The sequence below is a fragment of the Paramisgurnus dabryanus genome, chromosome 5 (genome assembly GCF_030506205.2).
Source record: "Paramisgurnus dabryanus chromosome 5, PD_genome_1.1, whole genome shotgun sequence".
NCBI classification, from domain to species: domain Eukaryota; kingdom Metazoa; phylum Chordata; class Actinopteri; order Cypriniformes; family Cobitidae; genus Paramisgurnus; species Paramisgurnus dabryanus.
This window is the reverse complement of record NC_133341.1, coordinates 15161904-15185300: the sequence shown is the minus strand read 5'-3', so window position 1 is coordinate 15185300 and position 23397 is coordinate 15161904. Positions and strand designations below refer to the sequence as shown.

The window sequence follows — 23397 nt, the reverse complement described above, 5'->3', positions numbered from 1 at the left end:
TTTTGGTGTTCTTCATTCATTAAAGCAGCTTTTCCCAAACCTTTCTGTCTCACGTACCGCCACAGCCCCATTAGTAGGGCTCAAGCACTCAACAAAAATATATTACTATTCACAATATTTAATGATTTCATTTTTACTGTGTTCTGTATAAAATCATACTGTGAAAATATAAACTTCATATCTTTAATATTGACTGAGTAAGGTTAATGAAATCAAACTTTAAAGCTCAACATCTCAAAATAGATTGAGACTTTCACTTGGATCTCTCAGATAGTGTTGCATATTGTAATATTAAAAATATTATCTAAAAATATAAACTCACCAAGTAGTACACACACACACACACACACATATATATACAGTACTGTGCAAAAGTCTTGCCACCATTAGATTTGTTGTTTTTGCAATAGTATGGTGATATATAATTTTCTCAGTCTCTTTATTAGAATACAACCAGAATATATAGGAAAGTTGTATGTAGTATTGAAACCAGTATAAAAGTATAAGCTGAAGTGTCAAGTATTTAGGGTAAACTCCCCTTACACTTGAGCAATAGCCGGCAACTGCAGGATCTCTTAAATCTAAATGAAATTAAATCCTAATTTCTAATTCTAATCGAATGACTTCAGGACTTCAGTCTCCTCAAAAAAGATCAAGATGTGTTTCGTGCCAAGAGAGGTCACATTAAATACTGACTGATGCCTGAAGAAAACATTTAGTTCTGAAAATGTCTTTGCTTTTAATTTTGCGTACATATTTGTATTTTCTGTTTGTATCTTAAAAACAGTGCAAAATAAATATGGATGGACATTAAAACTTTGCTAAAACCACAAAGCTGGTGGTGGTGGCCTAAGACTTTTGCACAGTACTGTATAAATATATATATATATATGTGTGTGTGTGTGTGTGTGTGTGTGTTCAGTTTGTTTCATTTAAAAGAACTGAAGATTGTTTTTGTTTATAGATTTAACGTTAAACACTTTACAATAAGGTTGTATTTGTTAACATTAGTAAATGCATTAGCTAACATGAACTAACAATGAACAATACCTCTACAGCATTTTTTATCTTAGTTCATGTTATATTCAGAATTTACTAATGTTTTATTAAAATGAAAATGTGTAATTGTTAGCATTAGTTAATGCACCATGAATTAACATGAATAACTGTTGGCATTATCGAACATTAACAAAGATTAGTAAATGCTGAAAAACCCTATTGATCATTGTTGGGTCATTCTACGGAAATGTCAATTTTTCTGTCCCTAGCCTTTACAGAAATATTACACTTGAAACACCCTTCAGGGTTACAATTTTTTTATATTTTAAAATGAAACAATATGTTATTTGAACAATTACACCTTCTTGAGCCATCAATGTAGCAATATTTGATTTTTTAATTAGATTAATTAATTAATTAGAATTCCAAGCACCACAGAAGTGCTTGCCCCCACAGTCAGGTACAGAGGGAAAATGCTTTATTTTGAGATCATTAACAGTGTTTACTTCCATTTAAAATACAATAATGTGTCCATAACTATCAAAAATATATAATGATAATTACATTAAAAGACAAAATGCTAAATAAATATTATAAAATATATAATGGAAGTAGTGGTCCCCTGGAGTTGTGTCACTGCTCTTATTTTTAAATCAAAATCACACTGATGACATCACTTGACTTCCTTCTTTCAATTTCCTGGAGATCTATGAAGAGACACCCATATAAGTCCACTGTCTCTTTTCAGTTATGGGAAATCTTCTCATTTATCACATGATTTCATATGAAGCTTTTAGTTTAAGTCAGGGGTATGACCTCCCTTATTGTTTGCTAATTACAAAAAACTAAAATACAAATGGATAAAACTACTTAATTTAGTGAATGTACAATGACTGACAACATGTGTTTTGATACTTTGCAGCAGAAATTTAGTAAAATGCAGTTTTCATGAAAATTGTCACTGGTGTTACTGTCACTGGTGTTACCTTTCTTATGGGAAACAGTGAAGATTAGTAACACCAGTGACTGATGATTTGTTGTGTCACCGGTTTAACTGTGTTTTTTTTTCTTTCACATTAAATAAAATCTTTCACATGTGACATGATGATCATTTTTAATTAATTGAATTCTGCTACACTTAAGAATGAAGCTTTAAAGCTGAAAAAATAAACACCTTTTAATATTGCTAAAGAAGTAAGGTGACAAAAAAAGGTCTATGCAGTCTTGAAGTACATGCACACAAAAAATAAAAAATCATTAAGCTGTCATTTATGTGTACTTATAAAGTCAAAGAGTAATCTAATAATGTGGTCTAAGTTTAAATGTTAGAAAAAGAAATACATTTTAAGACATCTTGCCATGCCAAAGGTGGACGTTTCTGTAGAATGACCCTGTTAGTTTATGTTAGCTAAGTATTACAATTTTGACAATAAAAACAAGAAGTGTAGAAGAAATCAAATCAGTGTGTAATGAATCACAAAATTAAGATTTTAGATCATTTGAGTGTTATGCATTACATTTCAGACATCATGTTTGTGGTGTGGCAACTGAATGCCATATTAAGTCAATGTTTATTTAAATCTGACACAACATCTGTCTGTGATAGCCGGTGGAAACACATTTTGAAGCCCTCTTTCAGCTCTCTCTCTCTCATACACACACACACACACACACACACACACCGAGGTGATTGTGTGGTGATGCTGTGTGAAAGTGGTATGGTCCTGCAGTGCTGCAGTTTGATGACATGGTTGAAGTGCCATTATGATGAATGGCAAGATCAGTATGAATCATAACGTCTGCCTGTGACGCTCTTAGGTTTCTTAAAGCCATAAAGCATGTGCATATTTGAGATGCACAAGCAATAAGACATACCTAAACAACATTTGTGTAACAATTTGATCATTTACACAAATTATAGCTAAGACGAAAGTGCACGGGTGCGTTTCTTGAATTAAGAAGACGAGTAGTAGATCATTTGTATGTTAGAAGAGCATTTTAAAATGTCTTTGGTACTGCTGAGCTGAAGTGGACTACCTGGTTGCCTTGGATACCTCTTGGAGCCATACCTCAATTGTCCTGTTGCCTCTCTAACAAAACCCTCCTCTATTACACACACACATACACTTCTGCCACACTATGACACTTTCTTCAGTTTTCAAATAGCAAAAATAATAAAAGGATCTTAAACATCATATAATCATGTAGAGATATCCATATGGTCCAACAAATAGGTGATCAGTGATCACTTTGTCTTGCCTCCGCAGTTGCCATGGCAGTGAGACTGCTGTAAACTGCAGTTTTGTATAGATGTTCATACGCGCTATGTTTACTTGATTATGCATGTGAGCAACAAATCAAGAGAATGTTTCCCAGAATGCCATTCTAGACTTCATTATGAAGAGTCCTGTGTCAGTATGACTTCACAGACGATAGTCACATATTGACATAGACTGAGAGACTCTACTGATTTATATTTAGTACCTAAACAATAGCCCTTATGTAAATACAGTACATTAATATACTGTAATAATAATAAACACTTGCTTTTGTTTTTATTCATTTACATATTTAGTTTTAAATAATTATCAATATTTGTTGTAACACACCGGTATCATCCAGTGAGACTGCATGCGTTAATTCAGTAATAGTCGGATGACTAAAATTAATCTAGTGGCCCTAAGGAACGAACTCTGTGGGTCATAAAATCAATTGTTTTTTCTGTTGGTGTTTAGTAGTAACACGTTTCATTATAACAGACCCAAGGGCTCATTTTCACCACACAAAGCTCATGACAACCTAATAAGCCCAATATATGATCAGAATAAATGAACAGAGGGCTTCTTTCACTTCTTGAATTTAGTCTCTCTGTGTCATCCAGACTTTTAAAACATTAGGAATTTATTACATTTGTTACATGCTTTTAGAAATTTTTCTTTACATTACTTTCTTTGTACATTTTTTTTAACATTCTTTACATTTTTTGGAATGCATTTTGTGTCCAGCTGCAGAAATGTCCACTGGTTGGTAACTTAATATTAATTGTAGGAATTCCTTATCTTTACATGCCTTGTTTAATACAGCACACAGTGTCTTTACGGGTCCCACAGGAGACGAGTACATCATTTTTGTGCACATCATTAAAAGCATGTCCATCTCACACGATAAATCAGGCATCTGTTGTCTGTAGCAAAGGGGCTTAATAGAGAGTGTAATGTTTCTTCGATATTATTTTTTTAATTTGTTGATATCTGAACACCTGTTCTAATAAAGCATGGCTAATTGATGTTGTGTTATGCTGTTGATGCGTTTTCTGAAATATAAATGTGATTCTTCAGTTTCTATGTGGAGGTACTGAATAACCTTACACATGCTTTTCGGAAATGGGCGATAACAACAAATAATCATGGCATATTTTGATTTCAGAACCATCTGGTACTCTCTGGTCTCTCTCTCTCTCTCTCTCTCTCTCTCTCTCTCTCTCTCTCTATTTTCCTGCTATATCACTCTTACTCTTCCATCAGAAGTGCTGTGTGCATTGTGGAAGCTTGTAAATTTACAACTGGACCACATTTTATGTGCTTACTCAGACACAAATAAAGAAGGCTCACTGTGGATTATCGCCAGCTTTATATACAGATAAGACATGGTTATTGACAGTGGTACATTAAATCTTTTTTTCACACCCCAGGCTGATCATGTCACACAATATTTCACATCGCACACACCCTTCTTCAGTACTCACATTTGGACATTGAGTGGCTTGTACGATGTAGCAGCAACCTTACAAAAGCTCTGTGCAGCATCGCTGAAATTACTTAGTGTAGGACTTCTAGATTAGTACTAGATGGATGTAAACAACAAAATATTATTTTATGCATTTATAACACACTGTATATAATGGCATTAAGCATGGACAGAATCAATACTGTACACTTAATATGAAATCATTGTGGTGATCAGTAGGCCATATGATGCACTTTATCTGGACAGCTTGGAAGTAATTGGGATTAATTTAAATGAAATGTACCGTGTCACCTTCAAATTCAAGGTCATATATAATTTTTAAGGTTATCAGATGAAAATCTGCTGGGGTAAGATGCCTTTTCCTGGTACATCTTTTTAAATGACAGAACAGTGTCTTGTTTAACCGTAGCGGAAGGCCATACCGAAGTAATCTGTGAGATCACTGTAGCTTCGCTTGCTGCCTTCTCCTATAGAGGTGTCTGTTTTTCAAAGATAGTTGTGGAGGGGAGGATCTCATCATTAAATCATGTTGTCAAGGCGACAAGTTTGTGTGGAGCATGGCTTTGAGCAGTGTGTCAGAACACAGGCGTATTCCTGTCACGATTTCATCACCATTTCGGCGTAACCTTGGCAACCCTAACTCCCAGAAAGCCACACCAGTTAGGTAAATACATAGTACATTTACTCATACTGCTTTGTCAAGAGATTTAAGGTGCAAACAGTCTTAAACTGTAAGCAATTCCGATGCTTTGGTTGGGGCTATGCACAAAACATCTGTAAATGTGGTTTTATCTGTTTAAGCTGATGACTTCAACATGTGAAGTAAATGTTGGTTAGTCACATTTTATAATTTCGCAATGCTATGTATCACACTTGTGGGTCTTGCTTGATTTATTTTCCCTGTATCAACAGCATATTCTAGCCTATATATAAAAAACTGCAGTGGCCATATCAACATTTGCATGCTGTTTCTTTTCTCTTTCGGCTTCCAGTGGTCAATAGTGACGAAGGTATATGCAGTCCTGCACTGTGCCCCTGAAGTTGATGTTGTTAGCATTATTACACCTGATCAATAACTATTAATGAAGCAAACCATGGCTGATTCAAGATGTGGCTCTTGCTCTGCCGTTGCCATGGAAACCAGAGCTGCAGCGCTGCAGGCTCAAATTGGGAGTTGGAAGAAAAAGACAGAAAAGGAGAGTGGAATACGGATAAAGATAAAGAAGGAGGGAGTGTTTTAGCTGGTGAAGCACAAAGGGGGAGAAAAGTAGTCTCTAGAGTTTTAACCACTAATGCAAGTGTATTATTATTATTATTTAGTGTATTGACCACCACAGTATTTGCAAAATGCATTTCTAATTTCATTAATAAAAATACTTTATCTTTATTCTATACACGCATAGTGCAAATCATATTTTTGTGTTCATTTCCTTTTGCGTTTCATGTACTTCCTGTATTTAAGCATACTGAGAGCACCATGAGATTTATGTTGAATGCGTAGATTCCTGACGAATCATTTCGATGCTTGCAGCGCCCTCTGTAGTTGCAGTGCCTCTCCAAACGAGTAGGCGGCGACGTTGAGTCGTGTGTGTTATGCCAGGGTAACCGAGGAAAATACTACAGAGATACATCAATGGACGTTCCTGCAACTTTATCACTATATAAGCTATTTTTATGTTTTATGTAAAGTCATCTTTTGTTTTAGACGTGCGTTTCAAGGGTGTCTGCAAAGGACTTAACTATTAGAAAGAGTACAGCATGACAGGGTGTTTAAAATAATGGCATCGATGCCAAATCCATGTGATATTGTTGCAGATCTCGAAAAATATACGGTGAAAGAGGTAAACGAGATCATTTTTATTTGTGTTTAAATATAAAGGGAACGTTTTTATTTATTTATTTAAATGTTTGGTACCTAGGCTCCTCCAACTGTCTATTACATTCCTAACTTTATCACGGAGGCTGAAGAGGAGAGTCTCCTGCAACAGGTAGGACTTTACAGCTTTAGTCTGTACGTAAAGCTTCTTGACAGCCATAACATTCAGTCACTTTGCATTTTGTGTCTCTTACATAAAGGTATACAGAGCTCCTAAACCCAAATGGACGCAGTTATCAGGACGGAGGCTCCAGAACTGGGGTATGTAACTGATTTAAAAAAAAAATACTTTTATCAGTGGTGTTGTCTAGCTTTTTGTGATTTTTCCCTGCCAATCTTATACTTGTCCATCCCAAAGTGACACCCCATACGCACACTCACTAATGCATAGAGTATATATCTACATGTAATGAATGTATGTGTTGTCAACACACGTCAGTTTATTACACCCAACACAAGACTTTTACAGTTAATGACCATTACAGCTGGACTGATTCTCTGGAGTGATTTTGTGAAAATCTTACTCAGGACCAAAATGTACTCAAAAGTATTTAATAAACTGTTTACATGTTTTACTTAACACCATATCTAACAAATGTATGAAAAGCAGGCGAAAGGAGAAAAATGTTCCACTCTTTCAATAGCAAATTATCTCGGCTATATATAACTAAGATTACAATATAGTAATTTAATGATGTTAATGTTTTAAATTATTCCGCACATTAATAATGACCATGAATTACCTTGCAGTGGTTTGACATCCTATACATTAAAACCTTGAAAGTAAATAATAAGGAAAATAAAGGAAAAACTAACAGTGAAGCACAAGCAAACTTGCTAAAAGAGAAAAAACAGCTAGTGGATTATATTTAAAATCATCTGAACACATCAACATGGCCTTATTTTAGTGCATTTTTTATTGAATGTTACTTGAGTATCATGTAGACTTTATATATCAAAGTCAAATTCTCATTTTGATCGTCTGTATCACTCCTAATTTGTAATATCAAAAATCTTTATTTTGAAAATTTTTATTTTCATAATTGTGAATATCCAATATCCTTCAGAAACCTTTTATAAATGTTGTGAGTTTGTTGCCATGCTTTTTGCAGCTGTTGTAGTCGGTTAGCATTAAATCTCACATTTATAAGAGTTAAGTGAAAGGTGCTCAGTTGGAGAAGTATGGTTGATTGATTTGATCGATACTTTTCTTTTATCAGGTGGATTGCCGAATCCCAAAGGAATGCTTGCTGAGAAACTTCCTGATTGGCTACTGACTTACACAGAGAAAATATCTATGCTTGGAGCATTTTCAGGAAAAACAGCCAATCATGTTCTTATAAATGAATACAAGCCCGGAGAGGGTATCATGGTACGAAAATGGGCATTTTTGTTAACTTTATATGAGTTTAAGATTGTACATTCTAATTAAAAAACCTTTTCTAACCCATCCATCCTTTTAACATCAACTTTTCTATTTTTAAGGCTCATGAAGATGGACCATTGTATCACCCCACAGTGACAACTATCACACTGGGCTCTCATACACTTCTGGATTTCTACAGGCCTGTTTGTCAGAATCAGGTACCAACAGAAAACTTGCATTGTTATTTACTGACAAAGGCTCTATTTACACCAGACATTATGGTCCATTTCCACTGAAACAGTCAGGTGGTCAAATTTTTTAAATTTCACGAGTTCGCATTAACATGTAATCGATAGGGAATGAGATAAAGCATATTTGGCTTGCTGTCTGAGGGCAGGACTCAGAGCTTGGAATTTTAGCCCGAACCCAGAGTACTCCCCGCTCTTTTACTGGGATAGATGAAACTAGCTGAGAGTGAGTTGATGGGGTGGAGGAGGGATGCGAGGGACACGGGACAGAGATGAGGGACGGCTATTTAAAGGCACCTGTTTGATTGGATTCTCAAGACCATGCTCCTTCCGAACTTCGTTAAATAAACTTCATTTTTGGAGCAGGTGCTTATTTTATTTTAAATCAAAGACGTAATTGGCAAACTTGAAAACCCTGTTTTAGCTCAGCTGATCATTTAAAGCTGGGTGGGTGTCTTTACTGTTGCCTGGAATGCACAGAGGCAGATTAGTGTTCATACTAGAAATACAATGTTGTCAAATATGTTTTCGACTATTTTCTATCCAAGTCTGATTGTGGTTTAAAGTGGACATATTATGAAAATCTGATGTTTAAGTGCTATAATTTGGTCCCCAGTGCTTCTATTAACCCAGTAAATGTTAAAAAGATCAATCCAGTAACTTAGTTTTGGTAAACCATTCTCTGCAAGCATGTAGAACAAATTGGGCTCCCCTTGTGATGTCAAAAGGAGATCTTAGGCCTTGTCCACGCGGACACAGGTATTTTTATAACCGTGACTTTTTCCACACGGAAACGCAGTATCACGTCACTGAAACCGAACATTTTTAAAAAACCCTACCAGGGTGAGGGCAGTTTCCAGAAACGGCAGTTGCAGTGTTGTCGTGTAGACAGTACAACCAGGGTTTTTGCTTCTGATTAAAGGCCTTTCTCTTTCTCTCAGCTTTTCTCTTGTATTGGATGCCTTTTGTGCAAATGTGTGTATCTTTAACGGCGCCTTCCATGAAGTGCCATGTCCGGAGAAGGCACAGGATTTTGGGTGCATGAGCAAGGCGTGTGGACAAACTCCTCTTCACCTCTGTAACGCCACCGTTTTGCCACTTACCACACGTCCCTATTGAAAAGGAACTAAACACTTGTGGTTGCCGCATACCGTGTGAAACGGCCTTAAGGCTTCTGATTGGCCAACGTGGCTTTACAATTAGGGTTATATCACCTCCTGCTGGTGTGGCATGCACTTGACAGCGCATGATCATGTGTTTTTGCATGTTCATGTAGGCAGAGATTTCTTTTAAACCGAGCATGTGTGAAGGGGATTTTTTTTAAAACACAGGAGGAAAAACTCAGGTTATAAAAATACCTGTGTCCGTGTGGACTAGGCCTTATTATAATATCACCACTTTATCTGCACTATCAGCCACGGCTCTGCCATTCAGTGCAGAGAAAAAAATTCTTGACAGCAAAACTTAGTTTCAATTTTAACAAACCAATTTCACCATTATGCCAATCAGTTTTTTTGCATTTTATCAACCCATTTGCATTTAAAAGGACACATTGTTGCCTGCATCTACAAAGTGGCAATTTTAACATGTAATAATAAATGATCTATATATCTATATTAATTTCTTTCTTCCCATCTCCTTCCAGACTGAAATTCCTCAAACAGAAGAGAGCCGATACATGTTGTCACTGTTGGTACAGCGGCGAAGTTTATTGATTCTTCAGGATGACATGTACAAACACTACCTGCATGGTATTCAAGGAGTTTATAAAGATATTTTGTCGGAGCATGTGGTAAATCTTTCCTCAGCGGGGGCTCAGGTTGGAGACACGCTGCCCCGGAGCACCAGAGTTTCCCTCACCATTCGTCACGTTCCTAAAGTCATCCGGGCCAATTTGTTGCTTGGAAAGAAGTGACAAACTCAAGGGCTTGCCTTAACTTTATACAATGCAAACAGGTTATACCTGTAAAAACTCCCAAAATGTGTAATTGCCACAAACAGATGTGTCCACCATGGAGGGTTTTATTTTGCACACTGAAGAATTACATTAATCTAAAGCAGTAGTCACCAACACTGTTCCTGAAGATCTACCCTCCTGCCTACTTAAGATCCAACCCTGCTTCAGCACACCTGCCTGTAATTTTTGGGTAGGCGTGAAAAGCTTGACTAGCAGGTTCAGGTGTGTTTGATTAGGGTTGGAGGTGAACTCTGCAGAAAGTAGATTTCCAGGAACCGGGTTGGTGACCACTGATCTAAAGGATAACCAGTGACATTTTTCATTTTACAAAATTGGTAAGGAGGAGAAAAAGTTATGCAGTGCACTGTCAACACAACATAAAACACAGATTGTTGTAGTATTAAAAAATGTCACAATTGATGAGAGAGCTGTTGGTAAAATTGTTTAAAAGTTAAACGTTTATTTTCTTAAGGAAACAAGAACTTCAGTACAGTAAAGCAATTGGCTAAATAAATAAAGAAATGTGTGTTTGACTTGTTTTTTTTGTGTGTGTGTGCCTGCGCGTGCGTGCTTGCGTGCGTCTGTGTGTGTGTTGTGACAGCCACAATACATTTCAAAGCAGCACCACAAATGTTTCTAAGTCTATAGGCCCCAAATTCACAAGAAACAAGAGAGAGCGTCAACGTTAATGCCCCTGACATGCAAACTAGTCGGCCAGGATCATCCGCCCATTGTAAAATTCCTAGAATTGTGGGTTGGTGTTTTTGCTACTCTGTTTGCGCATCGACTTGACGGTATGATGGTAGATGATTTGCCTCCGTCATTACGCTGTTTGCGTAACTCACTTTTGGAATGAGTCGTATCCTGTCAGTTGCGTACTATACTACCGTTTGTCAGACAATAGTTTACATTATCTTCAGCTCTTGACTGGTAAGTTAATTTATCTACGCTGGTTTCATAAACATTGAGTTTATACATATGTTAACATTCAGAGTAGCGCAAATGTGGTCCATTTATTAAATGGTTTTGTAGTTATAATCGGTTTTGTCGTGTCGTGTGTTATGTTTAGCGTGTTAGCATGTTTTCGCAGCCTAGTGTACATTAGCATCTAAAGCTTACGTTCATGTTTTATTTATACAGGCACATTATTTTATTGCAAAGTGTTTATTAAGAAAAAAATAAAAAGTTGTACAATAAGTCAATATTATTCGGCAAAACAGTGCCTTTTATTTTGCATTTAAAGCACTTTTTTTTTCAAAAAAGAAAACGTCTTAAACTTGAGTAAACTTTTATTTTATTGCAAACATGATTACTAAAGAGCACACGAGAACAGTTTATACATTCATTATTTAGTCAACTGGATAGGTTTTGTATTGGTTTGATTAGTGTGGGTGGTGGATTGGGAACATTGTTGCAGTGGGTGTGTCACCTTTCTGTCAACACTAAGAGATGAGGGACATTTACAAAGCCCCTGTATGCTAATATTTATCAACTTGAGTTTCGATCAAATAAGAGTTCATAATATCTATTGTGTTGTGCTGCTATTAAAAACGTGTGATATATTGTGTAAAAGATTACTAAAGTGTCTCTTATTCTCTCTGCCTCTTAGACTGAGTGTACCAGGTGTGCCATAAGATGAATCTTGCCAAAAAACTCATTGGTGGCCTTATTGATGTGGTCAGGTAAGAAAATATTTTATAAAGATGACCCACTTTGTATGTGTAGCTTCATTTAACAGCTTATTAGACGGTCACTCTCTTATGGTTCAGTACTAATGTGGTGGTGTTACATTTGTCTATTCATTATATGGAAATATTGACCCCATAGGACATTTATAGAGCTGTGACTTCTGAATCGAACAAGGTCTGAATGATTTAAAAGCATAATTAAGTCTCTTTCTGCTTCCACAGCAACATCGACCCTAATCAGTTTGTGCCCTCAGAACCTGTGAGTACAAGGAGCTCTCATTGATGATTGTTGTCATTCATTTCTATTTCAGAAAAGAGTCTCTTAATGTTATACTGCCAATATCTCTGTTTTGCATACGCATATATACTCAAACTGGCCCCAGGCTATTAAGCCATCTTTACTGTTGAGCTTTGTAGTAATCAGTAATGTGAAATATTCATGCTGAAAAACAGGACTAGAGAAATGCTGTGCAGTGTCTTGAACAACTTTGTCCAATGTTTTATTTAAAATAAGGTATAGTTCATTAACATTAGTGAACATAAAATAAAAATGAACAATACTTCATGTACACTAGTCAACATTTGAAGTGGATCAAGACCTTTCCTAAAAGTTGTCTTAAAACCAATACCCGTTCTTGTCTTAGGACAACTTTGATAAACGTTTTTGATCCACTTCAAATGTTGACTAGTATATTTTGAAGGTAATTTTTTCATTTACAAAGAAAAATACTATATTTATTTTAAAAAAGCCTATTAATCAAGATAAAAAATTTTGTACAATGTTTTTCATGATATCTAATTTAATTTACTAAATAAATGATTGAGGTGTACCAGTAGGCATTTTTTGACACGGGGCTGTCGTGATGATTGCTTTCTAAACACTGCTTCACAAAGCTTTACAAATCTTTTGTTTTGAATCTTTTGTTCTGAGAGTGTATCAAATTGAGCGAGTCCCGTGATTTCGGTGGAAAAGGCTTTGTTACATCATTAACGTTTTTTAAACGTTTCAAAAGTCTGGTGTCAATCTTAAAGTAAACCCATGAACTAGTGTCTACTATGGTTTTCACAGATTTCTGGTCAATTTTATTATGAATGTTAATAAAAATGAAATGCGTCAGTTGTGTTTGCAGTCCTCTCTGCAGGGTGCCTCGAAATTACCTGACGTTCTGCCAGCATGTTATTTAAACAACTTTTGAGATTAATTTGCGATGAGAATGTTAAGGCCTGTCAGCAGAACATGTGCACACACGCACACACATCCAGACTAGTCTCTCTGCTATTTCCATCAACATAAACATTTCACTATGCCTAACTTTTTTTAGTATCAAAGTCATTTGTGGCCCATGCTGGCAAAATAAGTCGGAATGCACACTGTCTGATTTTAAGCTACAGACGAAAGAAAGTATACATAACGATTTTGGTCGAAATTTAGGTTTTCATTAAAATAAATACAGTAGTCCCTCGTCAAGCGATTCCAACACTGTAAATAGTCATTAAACATCTAAAATGATCTTTATTTGTATGTTTTCTGAGAGGTGTAAGTGTACATCCTATATACTTAATCTAATATGAAGATGCATTCATCCACATGCGCATCTGACATTTTCATTTGTGTTTTAAAACATGCAGTATTTTGACAATAAATTGCAGGACTTGCTTGATGTTAAAGAAGTTATTAGGAGAGATCAATTTCAGGACCTGATTGATGTTTAAAAAGTAATTAAAAGCGACAAGAATCGAAATTGATCTTCCTTGCGCTGTCTGACTGATCAGAAGCATGCACACAAATGCTTAAGCTCACGACCCCATACAGAATTAAAGTTTTAAAAATATCTGTTTTGACAAGAATTCACACAGATATAATCATGTCATAAGTGAAATAAAAGAGAAATAAAAGTTTAACATATATTTTACCTAAAGATGTTATTTTTGACTTTGTGTGTGCCAAATCTTTATGTTTTACCAGTGATTTTAAGGTATGAATGCAGTGATTTTGTTTTTGAACCTTCAAAAGTCTTTAACTCAATTGATTTTGCTGTCTCTATCAACAGCATTATTTCGCCAGCACGGGTCACATTTAGTTATTGCAAACCATTGAGATTTGCATTTTGCAATATGCACAATTGCTATTTTCCACCAATTTAGATATATTGTGCAGCCTTGTTGAGACAAATATTAAATGCGTGCAATTAGGCTAATAGCTTTTACTTCCCTCCCCAGCCACCACCTCGCAGACCACTGAATTATGCTCAGTCTAATGACACAGAGGAAGAGAAACAGTTCCGCAAAGTATTTCAGCAGCTAGCTGGCGAAGTCAGTCTTATACAAACACAAACACATATAAATATTCACATATAATTACATATATTATGGACTGGCCATTGTAAACGTTTTGTTTTGTTTTAGGATATGGAAGTAAGTCCCAATGAACTGATGAACATTCTCAACAAAATCATCTCCAAACGTGAGTGATGTCTATGTTTGAGTAACGTGATGTGTGCATTGTTTGAAGCATTATGCTCATTGTCTCTGCTTTATATGTTATTGCAGATAGTGATCTGAGGACAGATGGCTTCAGCATCGAGTCATGCAGAAGTATGGTGGCTGTCATGGATGTATCCTGCTTGTTTTTATCTATCTGAACACTTAACACACACCACACTGCAGTACGTGCACATGTACAATTAGAGTTTTAACCCGAGATAAATGTGATGGCCTTTGGGGGGAACATCTGCTGAATGGATTTATGGATAAAATTTGATTTTGATTAACAAGTCAAATCTGTTAAATAGAGACTGCTAGACTTTGATTTGTAGCAGAAACATTTTCAAATTATGCAAAGTATTTAACTTCCAGTTCTGTGACAATCTTCTGAGTACTTTGAGATTCATGTTTCAAGATTATTGGTGTTTGATCTTGACACTGGGCCGCAGAGTGACAGCACAGGTAAACTGGGCTTTCACGAGTTTAAATACCTCTGGAACAACATCAAGAAATGGCAGGTGAGTAAAAGACTTACAATAATACTCTACTGCTTACAAGTGAGCTTTTATGAGTTCATAAACAAGTGGGCTTTCACTTGTTTATGAAGCAAGTGGGGGAATTCATTTTTTATCATATTAAGCTTGTGATCATAACCATGGAAAACCTTTTAGTCAAGTGACCCTAAACTTTTGAGTGTCCTTGGTTTAAGGGTTTAAGGAATGTAACCCTGTTAACACTGAAACCCATTTTTTTTACAGGCAGTGTATAAGTCTTATGACAGGGACCGTTCAGGAACCATCGGAGCAGATGAGCTTCCCGGAGCCTTCCAAGCTGCAGGTAAATACCCATATTACATTGCATGATGAATTGACTTCATTGTTTGGCACCTTGCTGATTTTGTGGGCATAATAATTCTCATAAATTACCATTAATGGATTCACCAACATTATTGGACTTGGCAGCGTTAAGCTTAGGAAATGCTTAATTTTTTATTTTGGAGTTACATCTTACACAGCCAAACATCCTAGACCAGTGGTCACCAACCCTGTTCCTGGAAATCTACTTTCCTGCAGAGTTGACCTCCAACACTAATGAAACACACCTGAACCTGCTAATCAAGCTTTTCACGGCTACTTAAAAATTAGGGCCAGGTGTGTTGAAGCGGGGTTGGACCTAAAGTATGCAGGAGGGTAGATCTCCAGGAACAGGGTTGGTGACAACTGTCCTAAGCCCTATTCGGATGGTAATTGTTTCTCATGAGGATGTCTGTACATGAAAATCCCTGACTACCTGTAAATGTAAAAAAACCTTAGGCCTGCACGAAAAACAATTACCGTCCAAATAGGGCTCTAGACCAGGGTTCCCCAAATATTACTTTGGAGGGCCGGAGCACTAAACAGTTTAGGTCCAACCCTAACCAAACATACCCACCTATGATTTTCACAGGTGGGTAATTTTGATTAGGGTTGGACCTAAACTCTGTAGTGCTCCGGCCCTCCAGGGTAAGATTTGGGGAACCCTGACATAGACTGTAAGCTTGTACGAGCATGTTGAATGTATGCACAACTATGTTGCTTTGTGTTATACTCCATCTGACCAGCAGAGTTTAAAAAAATAAGGCAGATAGTCTGTGCCAACCCTGCTGAAATTTAGCAGCAAATTAAAAAACAAAGCATACTTCTGGCCTTTGTTCAATAATTGTTATGGGTTTATAAAAACAGGGTTCTTAACCTGTTTGATTCAATAGCTTAGTTTTTATATCAAATCAGATTTTTCTGATTTATGTACATGTTTATCTTGTTACATCTTTTGTCTCATGCAGGTTTCCCTCTGAACGATCAGCTCTTTCAGATGCTTATTCGCAGATACAGCGATGAGAACGGAGACATGGACTTTGACAATTACATTGGCTGTCTTGTGAGACTTGACGCTATGTGTCGTAAGTTCATTTGAAAACCTTTTGGGTCATAATAGAAAAAATTGCTTTTTGTTTGTTAGACATTTGGTTTCTTTAAATGTTTATTATCTCTATCCACTCCTTGTGACTATAGGACCCTTATCATTGATTATTTAATGTCTTGATTGGACACACTGCAGAGAGAAAGGTCAGAAAATAATTAAAGGGGTGACAGGATAGAGCTGGGCAAAAAGTATTTATTTTTTATTCTAACTGGGATTAGTCTCTGCGGAACAAAAAAGGGGCGTTTCCCAATTTTGCGTTGTTTTCAAACTGGGATCAGGCGTCTCTTGAGGAAACAAAAAAGGGGCGTTTAAAAAAGTATGGAAGCCCTGAAAAGCCATACATCATTATTTTTAACACCAATTTCAGTTTGAAAATGCCCCAAAATTAGGAACCACCTATTTTTGGTCTGCAGAGACCCCCGTCTCAAAAAAATCGTCTGCAATTCTAATGTGTGTCTCATCAGTAAAGCCAGTTTGGTGATTAGGAGTAAATTGTCATCACCTGCTTTCAGATGGAGCGGCATTTACTACACGGAGCCGCACAGAGAAGCTAGGCAAAATCGCATACAATATCGGAGCCGTTTTTCCACGATTATGAACGCGATTTTGCGATCTTCTCTTTGAAATTCGGATCTGAAAATGTTAAAATCAGAACAAATGTATGTAGTTCACATGAGCACTACAGAGCATACCACAACACCAAAGCTCTAAATCTAAGATTTAACCTATTTTGAAAGACTCGCTATCACCTAAATTCACCTATTTCTATACTAAATAGTAGGCAAGAAGCAGTTGGTGCGAATTCATAGTATTCGAAAAGTACCCGAACAACCGACTACTTCCGGCAAGATTTTGAAGTGTGCAGTCGATGGACACTTTGCTATCCCTTGAGCCCCAGGGAAAGGAGTAACCCGATGAAGGAGAGGGGTTGTCATATTAAAAACTGTCGGAAAGCGGTAACGCTGATACAGAGAAAATAAGTTCTCTGTATCAACTTGATACATCAATGTCGGAAATTTATTCATATTATTTATATTCATACTGTATAGAACTTATGGTTTTAACCGTCGATGAGTAGGTACTTCATCTAATTCAGTATGTACTGTCACAGTGTTCTTTTGTGTATTGCTATAAGGCATCCATGTTTTATTTATACGTATCTATTTATAAAACTTGAAGTAAGAATTTTAAGTGTTATGGCTTTTGATCCACCCTGTTGCCATCTGTAAGTGTATTTCTTAGAATTCAGTAAATTAACATTTCAGTATATGCATGCATTTAAAATCTCTCAAAATAGACTAAATATCTTACATTTGTTTGTCTAATTAAATGCTCTCTGGAATTAGATTTTTGTCCATAGTCCATACCGTGTCTTTAGCAAGAAATTGCATCGAATCATTGTATCAAATTACAGAGCATCGCTGTCATAAACCAAAGACTGTGTTCCGCCCCAACTTCCAGATTTATAGGAGTAGGAAATAAACCAACAAAGATAGTGGCATTTGTCAAGCCTAATCATAGGTCCATCTCTTGAGGCTACTTTTTCAAGGCTTAGTTTGGTACATTGCTCCCCCTACAGGCTCAATGAAATTTTCTGTCCATTTTGTTTGTTGGATATTTTAAAGGGGTCATACAGTTTTTGTATCACTTGATTGTTTTTTCTGATCTAGCCCAAGATAACTTGGAGCATTAAACGGCCACCTCTCTCTGACCCCTACAATTCAATGGATCGTTGTTTTAACATCTACAGCTTGGCATTGCCAATCTTTGGGTTTTATGTGTATGCCATCTTTGCACATAAACTAAAAGTTATTATCAAAAATGTTTAGTTTTTATTTGTATTTAAGATACTAATTCATTCCATATGGATTCATACCAGGTGCCTTCAAGACTCTTGACAAAGACAATGATGGCACAATCAAGGTCAATATTCAGGAGGTAAGGAAATCATGACTTACGATTATTCAAACCACAAAGCTGTGTTCTCTTAAGTATTTTCTTTTGTCTCTTATTAAGAGTTTAAAATCATTAAGATAAGTTTTCTTTAATATATATATATATATATATATATAAACAAAACTAAATCTGTCTCTTCACAGTGGCTACAGCTGACCATGTACTCCTAAGATATGTGAAGGTCTCCTATGCTGTTGAAGACGGTCATCCCAGAGTTATTATGCAATTATGATATGCTTTTAAAAGTTCATTTTATGTTCACATTATAGCACTATTGCTCGGGAACCTCTGGCATGAAGCTGGTCTGCCACTGTGGGATGCATCATCACTTGACTATGACATTCTGTTTATAAGTTACACTTTTTCACCTATCTTTTTACCATCAGTAGCATTGTACATTAAAAATTAACCAAAGAAAATAGAAAGTTAAATAGAAAAATTAACCAGTTTACTATTATGAAGAGTCTAGTTTTAATCACAAATATGCAAATCTAAGTTACATTTGTATGTGTGCAATAAGTGCCATTTTTAGTTTGTGCCAGTTCTGCATGAAACGAATGGGAGATGTAAGATATGCAAATCATAGCCATCAAAACCGAGCTCAGTATGAAAATCAGGTGCCTGATAAAATTTTATATTGAATAAAAAGATATGAACGTGAGAAAATTGTCTGTGCCTTATTCATTGTCTTTGTTTTGTAACTCATACACACAAATGTGTTAATTGTATTTACCGCCATGTTTAGTTAAAAGTGTGTTTAAGGTAACGTTAAACCAATATCATGAGCAATAGCGCCACAAATACATAAGTGGTCAGACGTAGCAACTGCACCCACCCATGCACGCCACAGAGAACAGGCGAGCCAGTGCGACTGCGCGGCGCATACGCTGCTTTCTACGAAGTTTCGGGATATTTGCTTTCAACGCAAAATACTAATTGCATTTGGACTGCTTTGAGGTATTTATGAAATACATTTGCAATCATAAAGTACTTTAACGCGCTTATACTGTTTCGGGATCTAAAGAATAGATTAAAAAACACCGAAAAAGTGACTGTATTGACATAAATAGCTAGCTAGCAGAACTAGCTAGACTGTGATAATTTAGCTCCTAGGAAAGCGAGGGCAAACGCGTAAGAATTTTTGTTTAAAAATAAGAAATCTGTGAAGATTCTCTAAACAGAAAAGCAAAATGATATGTTTACTCGTAAAACATCTAACTTACGTGCCGTTTGGGCATGTTTGTGTTCACGTTCATTCATATGCGTTAACACGATAGCGAAACAAAGAGAGAAACTGTGAACGTAATATCGCTGAATTTACAGAGCATGCACGTGTACAGACACTTATTAGTGTAGCAGCTGAAACACTGAATGAATGAATGAGCCGGTGTTTTTATTTGAGACAACAAGTGTTGGGTTGGACATCAAGTGAATTATGCATCTGATTGGTCTATTAATCCATAACAATATTTAAAATGCTTCTAAAGATGTTTAAACAGGAAAACACGTAGATCCATGTGAATTTATGTAGCATTAAGGAGTAAATAGTGCTGTAACTGCATAGGAAAATCAATTTCGGTTTTACAACAAATTAAAACAAAAAGACCATCAACCACAAATTACCAATGTTTTAACCATAAATTTCGTTTTCTCACTGGTAATCAATACGCCAAAAACGTGGCTCCTACTGAACTACTAAAAAAGCAAGGTTAATTTTCATACGTGTGAAAAAATACATATTAGTAACCAAGTTCCTATTGTTCGTTACAGTATCAAATGGTAAAGTTTGATATTCTGCGTATTTTCATATTGTGATACAGTTTAGATAATCAAAAACTAACATGATTCAAATCAGTTGTATTTACTTTTTACGTAAGCAATACGGTAAGAGAGGCTGTGCTGTATCGTGAAATAAATAACGGCTGAAGGGCGTTGTTAGGCACGACGCAAATAGGGGTAACACGTTAAATATTTATAAAAACACTTTTATAAAACGGTTACCACACAATATTAAAGTAATAAAAAAATATATAAGTGCAACTTTCATTAAGTTAAATCAATAAAAAATTCCTTCCGCTAGATAAAAGTAGTCCCTGACCTTGAACAACATGACCTTGAAGTTCCAATGTGTAATATGCATGAAAGCTCAAATAAAACAACAAACTGTTGCTAAGGGCGCAGTGAAAAATAGAACCGTTGGGTGAAGCTGTCCTAGCAGTGTTTTATCGTCAATAATAATATTGACCAATCAGAATCAAGGATTGAAACTAACCGTTTTATAATATTTACTATTTAATTGTTTTTGCGCAGACCACTCACCCCCATAGCAGGAGAGAGTGGAATTTGGAGAAAAAATGTCGGAGTCTACGCTCTACCTCAACCAAGAAAACCTAGTGCGCTTCAAAAAGAGGAAAGCACGCTTCACCTTCAGTGAAGTGCACATACTGCTGGATGAAGTACGGAAAAATCGCAAAATTGTTGTGGGTATGTTTTGCCTGCATTTTTCACCCATACACCCAAAAAATATACCACATAAACTTGGCAAACTACTTTTACGTACCACCATTGCAGGTGAAAATGTTTATAACACTTGAATCTTTGTCTACATAGGTAAGTTTAATGGAGGCGTTGCATCTGATGTCAAGAGGAGGAAGTGGGCAGAAATCACAGCACGTGTTAATGAGATCGGAGAGTGCGACAGAGAGATCATGGAGGTGATTAAGAAATGGTCTGACCTTAAATGCGACACAAAGCGCAAAGTGGCTGCCCTGCATAGCGGTGGTGTTCTCTCTCAACGGTTATCCCGTAGCAATATCGAACTCTCTCCTGTAGAAGTCATAGTGGAATCCATTCTCGAATTGGACAAGAGACCATGGGAAGCTACTCAAAGATCCAGATCTCGTGGTTACAGTGATGAGCAGGAGGTTGGGGGCGAGGAGGAGGAGGAGGAAGACGGGGCGTTTATGGGGATGGGGTCAGTACAGAGTTCGCCGGGCGGAGGTATGGATATGGGAGGAATGTCTGGTGCAATAAGCGGAGCTCCTGAGATTCAGTATGATGGCACCAAAACTGGAGGTAAACAAGCTGAACATGCATATATAGTTTTATTCTGTAGGGAAAATATGTTCTCACAAAACATTTAAATCTGCAATAACAACATGACAAACAGTAATACATATTTGATTGTTAATTTCTATATAGATTTCATTGCATTGTTTGATTACAGATCCCGAATCCCACTTGGTTGAATCAGACGAAGATAACCGTGACCTCCTTCCATCATCCTCTATGGCATCTGTCAATAACTCTTATTTGGAAAAGGATGGAGGTGCAACAAGAGGAAATACTGGACTTGTCTCCTCCACAGCCATTGCGCCTACTAAACCAGCCTCTTGTTTCTCAGGGGCGGAGTCAAACAGTTCTCGTGAGCAGTTAGCGCAGAACGCGAGCCTAAGTGTGCAAGAGCAGCATGCCACCAATGAACTTCTGTCCACGGTATCCCGTTCACTAGAGATCCTTGCAGAGTCAATGCAGCAGCTAGCCGAAACACAGCAGGAGTTTGCGCGCGAATCGCTGCAGCTGCAGAGAGAAACGGTGCAGGTGTTACAAGACTTTGCCTCTGGCGCATTAACGTTACTTCAAGAGAAAGTCAATGGAAAACCGACATTATAAAAGTTGTGTTTAGCATCACAACAATACCCTTTTTGTCCTGATGATGACCAACAAACATCACAGTGTTCAGTTTTGTTTGCTGATGGTCAGCAATTTTTTCTATAATTTACAGAAACAACAAAAGTACAGCTTCTTCCTGAAATGCTTGTAACGATTTCGTTGGATAGAAGGAAGTTGCATGATAATAAGCCAAAAAAAACATTTGTATCATGTATCTGTTTAGTAGTATGTTGAAATTTTGTTTTTTTTAGTGAAAGATTAAAAATGGAACAATAAATAGATTTCAGAGCTGTTGAAAATGGTAATATTTTATGACTACCATAGTAATGTGATCTTCCACAACAAAACATAATAATTATTTCAGGTTGTCAGGTTGTTGAGACTTTTATGTGAAAATTCACATTATGAGGACCGACTTGACATGTGTTATGCAACACAAACCATTGGTTTACTTTGTAGCTATTACAAAGTCCATCTCATAATAATAATAATAACAAAATCAGGTATTGTGTTTGTAATCCTGTGATAATATGATGATGATGATCTAACACTTCTGCAGTTTTGAAAAAAGTAGATGTATTGTTTGTAGCAAGTTTATCCTCTTACTGCTAATGTAAACTAAAAAATAAATTTTCCTGGGACATTTACACACATCATGTATGTTTCATATTATATATGCGTTGAGATGCTTTGGTCTTATTTTGAAACTTTTAGAGACAGGTTGCACTACATAGGAGTTTAGTCACATTTTATGACGTTTATGGAGAATTTAAATAATTTGTGGTTTGGTCAAACAATCAGTACACAATTCAAATAAAACGTTTTGAATAAAAAATAGGATTTTGTTAAAATAAAGGATGTTATATAGTCTTTTAGGAGATTCATGTAATGAAACGGAATTCCTTTCATGAGGAATTTTCTTTTGGTATTTCATGTACAGTACGTTTATACATTAATAAAGTGTCACAATGTAGACATTTAGGGTGTTTTTACACCTGGTTCGTTTGAGCCCTCCAAACGCTCTTATAGAAGTTCAGGGTGTATTTGTGAACAAACCAAGTGATCTCAGACCCCCCTAAAAGGACCCAAAAGCGAACCGAACTCAGACCACGTCTGGAGGTGGTCTGAGTACGGTTTGCTTTTGGGTTCTTTTGTGGTTCGATTTCTTTTTGAGATGTGAAATCAATGAGGTCCCGGTCCTCTTCGCGTATAGTTTTGACATAGTATCAAAATAAACTGCTGCACAGAAAGCTGGGGTCTGAGTTCTTATGAAGTTGTGATGTGAACAAGAAAAGGTCTGAGATCACTTCAGTTCTGAAGAGGACTAAAAAAAGAACTGGGTCCTCTTTTGAGTCCACTATATTGTGAACACCGAAAGGACTGTGGTCACATTCGGCTAGTTAGTTTTCTGGTTCACTTTAAGTGAACTGGGTTTGGTTCTT

At 36.5% G+C, this 23397-nt stretch overlaps 3 protein-coding genes across 3 annotated transcripts; all 3 read left to right on the top strand.

The window, feature by feature from the left end:
- The first annotated feature begins 6328 nt into the window (after window positions 1-6328).
- Window positions 6329-10726, top strand: alkbh6 (alkB homolog 6). The gene is made up of 6 exons (XM_065266814.2): window positions 6329-6587; window positions 6666-6734; window positions 6823-6883; window positions 7843-7994; window positions 8108-8206; window positions 9882-10726. The coding sequence occupies exons 1-6, from the start codon at window positions 6525-6527 to the stop codon at window positions 10149-10151; spliced, it is 714 nt and encodes a 237-aa protein (XP_065122886.1). The 5' UTR covers window positions 6329-6524; the 3' UTR covers window positions 10152-10726.
- A 248-nt stretch (window positions 10727-10974) lies between these two features.
- On the top strand, window positions 10975-18949 carry capns1a (calpain, small subunit 1 a). The gene is made up of 11 exons (XM_065293521.2): window positions 10975-11123; window positions 11803-11875; window positions 12104-12140; window positions 14102-14194; window positions 14288-14345; window positions 14432-14496; window positions 14815-14883; window positions 15124-15202; window positions 16188-16304; window positions 18207-18265; window positions 18427-18949. Exons 2-11 carry the CDS (start codon window positions 11829-11831, stop codon window positions 18451-18453), a joined length of 651 nt encoding a protein of 216 aa, XP_065149593.1. The 5' UTR covers window positions 10975-11123; window positions 11803-11828; the 3' UTR covers window positions 18454-18949.
- A 141-nt stretch (window positions 18950-19090) lies between these two features.
- Window positions 19091-22606, top strand: LOC135748848 (uncharacterized). The gene is made up of 4 exons (XM_065267141.2): window positions 19091-19240; window positions 20594-20767; window positions 20894-21358; window positions 21510-22606. The coding sequence occupies exons 2-4, from the start codon at window positions 20638-20640 to the stop codon at window positions 21953-21955; spliced, it is 1041 nt and encodes a 346-aa protein (XP_065123213.1). The 5' UTR covers window positions 19091-19240; window positions 20594-20637; the 3' UTR covers window positions 21956-22606.
- Window positions 22607-23397: the final 791 nt, after the last annotated feature.